General features: G+C 43.6%; 1 protein-coding gene across 1 annotated transcript in view; it reads left to right on the top strand.

The window, feature by feature from the left end:
• Positions 1-621: 621 nt before the first annotated feature.
• The window catches only part of CDH6 (cadherin 6), a gene marked incomplete at both ends in the record, with an annotated part of 56,048 nt that continues 46,008 nt past the window's right edge, over positions 622-10,661 (top strand). Inside the window, one exon of the mRNA XM_080933790.1 lies at positions 622-849. Coding sequence (XP_080789916.1) covers positions 622-849 — 228 coding nt within the window. The remainder of the gene's footprint in view (positions 850-10,661) is intronic.

Below are 10,661 nucleotides of genomic sequence, written 5' to 3'. Positions count from 1 at the left end.
CTGGCACATCCCAGGTGCTCAGAATATCCCAGTGAAATTTCCAAAGGATCCACTCGCAATTGAATTTAAATCGCCTACAGTATTCTTTGCCTGGGACTTGTCCATGGGGATAAATATGCAAATGGAATTAGAAACACAAGCTCGTTTCCTCTAACCAGATCTCAGCCCACATATTCCAAAGCAAAGGAGTAGCGAAATTACGCATCGTGGTGCACTGAACTCTTGCAAAGCTATGACTTACCGTCAGACTTGCAGGAGATGTAAAAGGAAAAACAGAAAGAGCAGTTTCTGCCCGGCCTGTGCCTCCCATTCTGCACACCCCCTTCCGTGTACCTAAAAGACTCTTGTCCTCGTTTCAAAGTTGATAGCCAACGGTTTTTGTTGTTCTCTTGCTATTCAAATCTCTGCGCTCTTGCTCCTGCCTATTTGCTCTAACACTGAATTTTAAGCATCTCTAAAAGTGCTTGATATGTTATTATTCTTTCCAGATACCCTCCGAAAGCCAAGCAAGAACATCAAGGAGGAAAAGAGGAGTGAACCTGGATCTGGTGCAGTGCAAAGACACGCATTAAGGAAAGGGGAACTCTACCCAGACGCTCGACTTCCTGCCCTGCTATCAACATGAGAACTTACCGGTACTTCTTGCTGCTCTTTTGGGTCGGCCAGCCTTACCCAACTTTCTCAAGCCCGTTATCTAAGAGGACTAGTGGCTTCCCAGCAAAGACAAGGGCCCTGGAGCTCTCTGCCCACAGCAGGAATGAGCTGAGCCGTTCGAAAAGGAGTTGGATGTGGAATCAGTTCTTCCTCCTGGAGGAATACACAGGGTCCGATTATCAGTACGTGGGCAAGGTAGGACTCCTTTGCGTGTTTTGACAGTCTAGGCTTAAAAGCCTGAAGAAGTTACTGCTAAGAAATAGACAGGGAGAGTGGGAACTACTCCCCCAGAATGAATTGTTGCTTATCTGGTAAGACTTCTTTCTCCTCGCTCGAGTAGTTGCGGGATGAAAGTGCAGCAAGAAGCTGAGAAATGTTTGCGGTGTAACCGAGAGGGAATGATCTGGTGGAAAACGAACCGCCCACAACCATGCACGGAGGATTATCATAAATCCTTTAATTTTTTACTTTAGCTGGAAAAATGGGGTCCAGCTAGCCTGTAAAGTAGGGTCTATTAAAAATAGAAATAGGACGATTGTGCTGAGAGGAGAGCAAGTCCTTTTCTCATTCTGAAAGCAAACATTCGGAGCCTGAGCCACATTAACTGTTTCTTAGCTTTGCTTCTTCCGGGCACCCTTGGTTCTCAGAGCAAACAGCGTCTTTTCTTGGCAAATCTCAGCCCCGCGGGGTTAAATGTAGTAGTTACTGTTGCTGCTGAGAGTGGTAGTGGTTAGTCTTAGCCCAGATAATTGGCAGGAACCAAGCATTTTAAATTCTTAGCATTTAACTGCAGCAGGGCTGATGAAAGATTCATGTTACACAAAGGTGCTGTTTCTAGATAACATCTGACCATTTTATTGACTCAAACGTAGAGTAAGGTCTTCATCCTTCACCTGTCTTGATGAATGTCACCTGATTGTGTCATCAGCTATCTTGCTGAAGGAAAATTTGACCTGGGTAATAATAATGTACAAGACAAACCAGGGGTGCCAGCTTTCAGCTAGCACACTCTGCGTGTCATTAAGTGGTGTGGATAAGAAAAATCATTGTCACGCATCTCAAACTGAGAATGAGCACAAAATAATATAGATGGTAAATGTCTTTTCCTGTGATTGATTTTAAAATACCTTCATCAGGGCAAATAGCATAAATTTTGCAGATTCCTAAGCCTGCATGTTCACACTTCAATCTGTGATCAAATATCCCTGAATAACTCTGTGCAAACATTCGCAAACATTCTCCTTAAGCATTTACCACTATAAATGAAGCAGGCTTGGGTCGACATAGTCAGGCAATGTTCCAGGGAGGTGAATTATTAATGAGAAATAAAGTAAAAGGAGATATCCAGAGACCCGGGGACAGCGACACCGATGCCCAAGGATCTTGGAGCCAAGTTGCTTTGCAACTGACACCTGGAGGACCCACTAGGGCACAGGCTTGGTTTTCACTTCCGCTGTGCACCTTGAAGGCAGTGTTAATAGAGTAATAGATTTTTTTTTCCTTTTGATCTTTAAAGCACTGTCACAATGCAAATAGCATTATTACCATAGAAGATTAAGCTTTCAAAAGCTTTGTCATAAATGATTGAAATCCCCTCCCCCGCTTCTTTTCTCTTCCCCAATTGTGATACCATTTTATTTCAATAATAGTACCGAGTCTTGACGCCCAGGACGGGCCTAGATGCGCAAATCATTGGTTTAACACTTGTGACAGGGAAAATAGATGTGGGGATAAGTTAGGAACTATGGAGGTACAGGTCCAAAACGGCCTCGCTGAAGTGCCTCTTGTGGGGGTTCCTCAGCTGGTGATGAGCCTTCCAGGCTTTGGTTTCCTGGAAGCCTCACCCTGCTGCTGGGGTCATGGGGAGCATCAGTGAGACAGGAACCATTGACCAACCCGCTTGAAATCTCTAAACAAACCCGTTGTCTGTGCTCCACCAAGATGGTGCGGAATGAAGTAAGGCGGAATATTGGGTCTTATAACCCTGCAGAAGCAAAATACCGTCATCAGCAAATCGCAGTGACTAAAATATATGGCAATTACTTTAATGCTTAAATTAATAGAGGAGTCGGTTGACAGCCAGAACTTTGCCCACACTGATTGGATCTGGAGATGCTATTGGCAACTCTGTAGAGTTCCCTTCCTCACCCTTCACAGTCCCCTGCTTTTTCCTGTTGCCCTCCTCCTCCTTGAAGTCATAGCAATATGAGGTGGAAAAAAAAAAATATCCAAACGTGAGAACTGAAGTTGTCCTCGCCCTGCCTGGGCCACTCTAGGGGACGTAAGTGTCATTCTCAACTGTCCAGATGGGCGTTTCCCAAATCCATCTCTGCAGAAATGTGATACCAACCAGCAGACGATTGTTATTATTATTATTATTATTATTATCATCATCATCATCATCATCATTATCATTATTATTATCATTATTATTATATTATTATTATATTATTGTCATCATCATCATCACCACCACCATCATTATCATCATTCTAATTAAAAGCAGAAGAAAATAAGAAAAAACTCGAAAAAGATAGAGGAAAAGCTGGGGTGGTGGCTAAGGGGCAGAAGGCTTGCCTAACAGGCTAAGGTCCCAGATTCAGTGTTGCCCACCTTAAATTTTTTTTTCCAAAAGAAAGAAAAGAAAAGAAAGATAAGTACAGTGGACCTTCACTGTGACGGCCCATGTGACAACTTTTCATTTTAAGTAACTTGGAAGAAAAGACAGCAGATGAGACTGTTCAGGGTAACTGCTTAGAGACCTTGGAGGGAAAACACTAGACTAAGGCAAAGGTTCCAAAGTTCTCTAGGGCCATGGAGATGTTTCTCAGGCTGGTTTTAGGCAGAAAGAAATACCTACTGGCCTCACGTAGTAAATAGACTAAAACAACTCAGTAAGAATTTCTTTTCTAAGAGCTCAGTAACCCTTTGAAATGATAATACATGTAAATTAACAAGAACTGGTATTTTTATCTTACTCCTAGTGGCTGTCTCCTCTGTGGCTTTGAACACCTTTTCAAACAGTTTGGACCCCATTCCCTAGCTGCCCTGTCCTCCCTGAGGTCTACACTGTAGATGCTTCCCAACCAGGTAGGGAAAATCCAGGCACTGAGTAGGATCATCAAAAGGAACATAGCGCCACCTTCTGTAAAATCTGTGAACTACCTTGAGCTAGGCCATGACATCCTAACATCTCTCCTGCTACCCAGCCTGAAGCACCCAGACTACCTCCATGCAAGCTGTGGGAGCCACGGACTGTCGTTAGGTTGGTGTGTGAATCCACACACCTTTAGTAGTGTGGCCAGTACTCCAAATAGTAATTACTCAGAGCCTAGCACAGTTTTGCCTAAAATTAAAAGAGATGGATCCGATCTCCGCGCGGAAGGACAGAAGCGCTCACAAAGCAGTCACGGAGTTGAATGAACCAATAGCACTTCAAGTCACAGATAGACAAGACTTCTGCTTGTATCTGTGCTGGTCTGTTCAAAGTGAGTCAAAGGGAGAGTCGGGAGAGGAAGGAAAAGATGAGGGCGAAAGTGGAGGGAAGGGTCAGGGGTCACATAAGGTCACAGGAGCCAGCAAGGAAAGAGAGCACAGCTGGGGCAGTCATGAGGGGAGCCATCTGATCCGCACTGGGACATGAAGGAACAGCAATGCTCCTTGTGTTCTTGTCCTCTTCACGGTGCTGTGTCCCCAAGGAGATTAACACGGACACAGGAACAAGGCAGAGCTGGGATGCTCTGATGGGAGGGCTTAAAATCCCCGCAGCAGATAGAGCAAGCAGGATGTGGGAGTGGTCCTAGGTGCTACAACTGTGTGAGCTTCAGATAGACACATAGATGGGGTACACATGAGACTGCTGATTGAGGGAGCAAGTTTGAGGTGTTTCGGCAAAGTAAAAGACATAAGACCTTGCTGGAAAGGCATGCGCTAGGTTCTCAACCTTCCTAACACCGCGACCCCCGTGAAAGGGTCGTTTGACCCCCCCCAAAGGTGTGGCAACCCACAGCTTGAGAACTACTACTCTACCCAGTCCTTACCTTCAGTTCAAGGAGACCCCGGGTGAGCCGTTTACAGATGAAACGTTTGAGAACTGCAACTTTTAAAGACACCTTACCTGGGTCCCAACTCTCCGGAGATTCGGATTTCGTTGGTTTTTAATTAAGTACTAATGATTCTGACGTTGTTTTCAATTTCCAGAACCACAGCCCTAGAGGACACAGCTGTCAGTCATGGTAGTAAAACCATCAAGTTCAGTGGTGAAGTGGCATCCACAAAGAATTATGGAAAAGGGGGAGGGGGTGGAGGCTTTAAGGTTCCGCAGAACCCCCTAGAGACGGTGATGGTGTCTGAACTCCAGCTTCAAGGCAGAGCGAGGGTTGGCAGTCAGTGCAGTGGGAGAATCGTCCAGCCCTCCAAGATAACTGCCTGCAGACACGAAAAGGGCAAAAGTCACATATCCAAGAGTCCATACTTTAGAGATCTGACAACCAAGAGAGCGAAAGTGGCACTTGTGACCCAGAAAACACAAAGTGCATGTTTTCCGTTAGCAAATGAAGGGAGGGCGTTTGCCTTTATCAAGCATCCTCTTGGATGATATCTGGTTTATGTAAAATTCATAGGAAATGGGAAAGGATTTCTATCTTCCCTCCCAGAAACCCACATACCCCCTGGACCAGATTCATGGAATACAGTGTTTCCCTGTCCATAGCTAGTATCCATGTGTGACCATTTCACTCCAGAAGGGAATACAGGGCCACAGATGGAGGCCAGACCTTAAAGACGGAGGCACTCACTAGTCAAAGATGAAGGCTGTGGGGTGTTTAGCTTCCTTTAATTCAGTTTTGCTTTGCTTTGCTTTGCTTTTATCTCAGAATTTGGCCCCACCTTCCTACAAGAGCCTCACACATCATTTTACACAGCCCACGGCAAATCTCATCCACTTGATGTTCTGGGCTATTCTTTAACCCCTCCCTCCACACAAAGTCCACAAGAGATGGACTGCCGGAAGTATCTGAAGTGTAGCTCCTTTTAGTAGCGTGCTGGGAGGTCCACGCCTCTGGACTTTAGTGTGCTTGCTGTACTTGAGAAAAATTCTCTGTTACCTTTTAGAAAATTAATGACAGTTTTCTCGGTGAAGGAAGAAGATAATCAGCTAAGTATTTTAGTATCACGAAACTTTTCGGTTTTATTTGAGGCCTTAATGGTCCTGACAGAGCTGTCTCTTGAGTCCTTAAAATTAATGTCTACCCAATTCGAGAAGCCATTCTTCTCCTGGTAATTAGACAGCAATGCTTTAACAACTCATAAAAATAAACGCCCTCAGCCATACACACCTTTAAAATTAAGGGTGAGCAATTATTCGTTCCTATAATTATATGGTCCAAGTTTAGTCAACACCAAGCCATACTTTACCAATATTTTTAAATGCCAGTATCTGTCATCCCTGTGTTGGCGTCACTCTCAGGGAGAGCATAAGCTAAAGAGGAAACCTCCTGGCTCTCACTTGGCAGGTAATTCAGAGCGGTGCCCAGCCCTTTGCTGCTTCAGATAGCGGTGGTGTGAGATCCAAATGAAGCCAGAGCTGACATTTTCAGAGCATCATTTTGGCTCAGACTCTCTGCCCAACACTTCATGTGTGTCACGACCCTGATGTGATCGGCCCCCACCAGAGCTCATGCCAAAGTTCGCCAGTGGAATGGTATGGAAGCTGCTGGGGTCTCTGAGCTTGGCTTGGGTTGTGGCATCTCTGCCCTCACAAGGGGAACAGTGTAAAATCAGTGCTCACAGAAAGTGAGTTAGCAAGCACGAGCGTTGGTTCTGATTAAACGTCTATCACCATTCGCCTTCGTCTTCCACACACAGCCGCTCGCCGTTCCACGCTCTGCTGCAAGTTGACGCATCCCAAGGTCCTCAACAGAGCCACACAGAATCCCCAGTGGTCTCTTCTTGGTGATCCCCCAGGAACATAAGACAAAGGAACTTCTTAGCTTTATAAGCTACCCAGTTTTAGGCCTTCTGTTACAGCATCTGAAGGCAGACTAAGACTGATGTACACAATAACACTGATGTGTTGGTATTATTCGTTGTCATTGTTGCCATTGTCGTTGTTGTTAAATACACAAGTCAGCCAAGGCTCAAGAAAATCAAGCTTCCGGCTCAGGGTCCCACACTGCTAGGACCCTAGCGGTCAGAATTCGCTGGAAGTCTAGATAGAAAGAATAAAAATAACAACTGAAAAAGAAAAAGAAGAAGAAGAAAAAAAGAAAAACATGCCTCTTTATTCAATTTCTTATTGCTTGGTTCTACCCTGAGAAGTAACAGTGTAAAATCCAAGTGCGGACAGAAAGGGCCGGAGTAAAGACTACTTTTTAAAGCGCTATGAATATAAGAGCACACATCCATCTTTCTCGATAGTCATTTCCGGAACACGCCGGTGATGTTTAAAGCAGTTACAGCCTGCGAGCATTTTACAGTTAGACACAATTAGCGATCTTTCTGGCCGCCGTGAAGTTTTTTTCAAGGTCCTTTTTTTCCCTTGATAACCTCTAGCCTTCTGTTCTGGCTCAGTGACCTGTGACAATCTTCCCTCTCTGACTCAGGGCCAGTGCCTCGGGCACCTCTTTCTTCTCCATCATTTAAATTTAACACTCAGCCGTTTAACATTTTTATATCTCGACTCGGCGTATTTAAGATAGAGTCGTTGCACACACTTTCTCATTGACTACTCGTCAGGAACTTTCACGGGGTCACGTCCCAGCTGCCAGTATCGGCAGTCATTGTTCCCACTGTCCAGCAAGTGATTTCACATTAGTAATAAAAGTAAAAACATTTTTAAAAGCTTCAATCTGCTATTCGACTCCGAGAAGCTGTCCTGCGAGGCTGCACGCCCCTGTCTTTTAAACTCTCTCTGTGTTTGGCAGCTCAAGTAGAGAGCAGAAAAGTTGCAATATGTGACCTTGACCGTGACCCCGAAGGCGACTGTTCAGCCATGCTGGTAGCCGAGCAAGGCCCAGAAAGCAAAGCGAGATCTGAGCCTTACTCCTCCCACTTCCATTCCGATATGATGGGGAATCCCAGAGCCTCCTGTTTGAATTCAATTTGCTGTTCAGAAGGAAGGGATCAAGGAGAACAGAGGACGGTTAAGAGCGCAGGTCCCCTGCTGCTGTAGCCATTTTCTCTTCTTGGTCCATAAGCTACACGGCTGGAGGTCACTGGAGGTCACAGACACCCCCAGCCCCCGGGCTCCTACTACCAACCCTCCGCTCTCTATACGCAAACACTGAGAAGTATTAGTTTATTCATCGCCTTAATGTGTTGCTGTTGTTACAATAAGCAAAGACTTTGCTTGATTCAGTTTCTTTTCTGCCGCACCGTGGGCCCTCCACACTAGATGGGAATGTCTGGTATGCAGAAGGCCGACAGCTTCGCTTGCGTTTCTTTTCCAATCAAAACTCCTAATTGTGATTTTTGAGTTTCATTTCAAAAATCAAATAATGAATTCCTAGCTTAACCAATTGTCAGTATACCCTTAGAACAACTGTTGTGATGAAGCTGGTTTTCTTCATTTCCACCGACATGGTGTGTGCACGTCAGGCAGAACCGTACATTGAGAGAGCGCCTTCGATTCTCCAGTGAAAAGTGTATTCTAATCACCATTTGCCAAAAAATTAAACAGGTCTTGGTGAGAGAGGCTATGCTTACATTACAGAGGATGATTTTTGTGTAAGTGCATATTGCTAGTAGCAAACTTCATCTTCCTTTATGTTTCATAGTGTGACTAACCAAAGTGAGGTGAGATATAAGCCTCGTGAACATAGTAAAGATCTCACAGTTACTTGAAAACATCTTCAGGAGCCAAAGAAGAGGTTAAAAATGAAATGCCAATGTTGTCACAAGAGAATAGGGGTTTTTTTTTTCTTTAGTTGCCACTATTTTGTTCATTTATTTTTATTTTATTTTTGCATATGGCTGTTTTGCCAGCATGTATGTTGGTATACCGCTGGGATGCAGTACCAGTGGTGGCCTAAAGAGGGCATCAGATCTTCTAAAGCTGAAGTTGGGAGCCACCACGTGGGTGCTGGAAATTGAACCCAGGTCCTCTGCAAAAGTAGCCAGTGCCCTTATCTTCTGAGCCATCTCTCCAGCCCCTTAATTACCACCATTGATAAGTAAGAAAAAGTAACAGGGTTTTTTTCCCCCGCTGAAAGACAGTATAAGACATCAAATTGGAAATTACATACTGGAAAAAGAAAAAAAAAAGGCACATGACAAGCTCTTTTCAGGAAAAAATACAGGTTCTTTAAGAGAGAGCAAGAGTGAGTGAGTGAAAATATATGTAGAGAGAAACATTTAAGAAGATTAAAATACACATATGTGTGAAGTGCATCAGTAAGTATTGTAGATGAGTTTATGTCTTTCCAAAAAAAAAAAAAAAAAAAAAAAAAACCATGAAAGCATTATTAGAAATGTGGGGAAAACAAAAAGCAAATGCCACTTTAGATGAAGGATTTAATTCTGACCCAAAGCAATGTTGATGGGAGATAAGGAAACAGTCGAAAAAGATAACTCCTCCACTGCAGCTTTTTAAAAATAAAGTTAAGGTGAGAACTATTTTGACATCATTCCATTGCAGCCACTGAGCAGTGTGTGTGGACACCACATCTGGCTGTGGGTGAGCCCAGCTGCATCATGACTATGTGTACAGTGCGGACCATGGTATTTAACCTCTCTCTGGTCCCTTATTCTATCCACTGTTAAATGACAGGAATAACAAAATAATGGAGGTGAGAATTAAATAAATTTGACACAGAAAGACTTGGAAAGGACTGGGCACATCCTACTAATAAGGGTTTGGGGGGAAATCACTAAGCCTGCCGTCCAAAAACAGGCTAAATAACAGCAAGGAGAGACAAAGGTGGTGGTGCCCAGGGTTGTCCTGGGAGGTCACATGTTCTGGGCAAGAAGCAGAGCAGCAAAGCAACACACATGCAGCCTGGCAACAGCAGCCCAGTGTGCTAAACCCATATGACAACATGAAGTTTGGGGAAATGCTTTTCCAGAGGAGACTTAAATATATGTTTATACTGACCTTAGGGGGCACCAATGACAAGACACAGTGTGACGCCACCAAAGTAGTACTTAGGGAAGTGATGAGTTTACTGAGCTTACCTTCAAAGGCTGGATGAGGTCTTGCTTACAGGACAGTGAGTGACCCCAAAGCACCACAGTAGAGTCTGATCAGAGCATGGGGTTCACAGTACTACAAACACCATAGAGCCTGACCCTTAAGAATATTTATAATTTGATTAAAAAGCCATCACTTCCATTGTCATCCTGAGTTTCCATTACTTCAGTTGTGATGAGATGTTAAGACATGCCCAGGCCTTCTTTCTGGTTAGTATAAATGTTTAAGGCATCCAGTGCCTGAAAATAAATGGTCCCCACACTTGACGCATAATAATGGAGATTAAGTTTTTATATATTATAATCTACTTTTTACTGAAGCAGAGTTTTCCTGTGAAAACTTGGTGTTTTGATTTAATCTTTTAATTATCCGAGTGTTTCACGTTCTTAAGAGCAAAATAATTGATGCCTTGTGTAAGATGAACTTTGACCTTAAATTTATGAAGCGAATTTCCCACCCAGTCACAGGACTGCTCTCTCAATTTTATCTCAGATATTGGGTTTAGACTTCTGGAACTTATATCTTTGGAAACTCTGCAAAACCTCAGACTGAACGGCTTATTAATTTTTTTTTTTTTGCAGATCTGTGTATTGGAGAAAGCCAAATACTAGTTGAATTAAAAGGTGATGTCCCCAAAAGATAAAAACCCACCACATTCTCTCAAGAAGGCCCCCCATAGGCTAGTGCTTTCCTTAAATATACTGATTCATTTAATGCATTGTGATTCAAATTTTAAATTCTCGTTTTTTCTTTTTTTAAAAAAAGCTGCCTCCTAACTTTTTCAACCTTAATGAAATAATATTGACAAAAAAAATAAATA

This window comes from Micromys minutus (assembly GCF_963924665.1).
Source record: "Micromys minutus genome assembly, chromosome: 20".
NCBI lineage: Eukaryota > Metazoa > Chordata > Mammalia > Rodentia > Muridae > Micromys > Micromys minutus.
The sequence above is the reverse complement of the archived record's forward strand: the minus strand, read 5'-3'. Positions and strand labels throughout refer to the sequence as shown.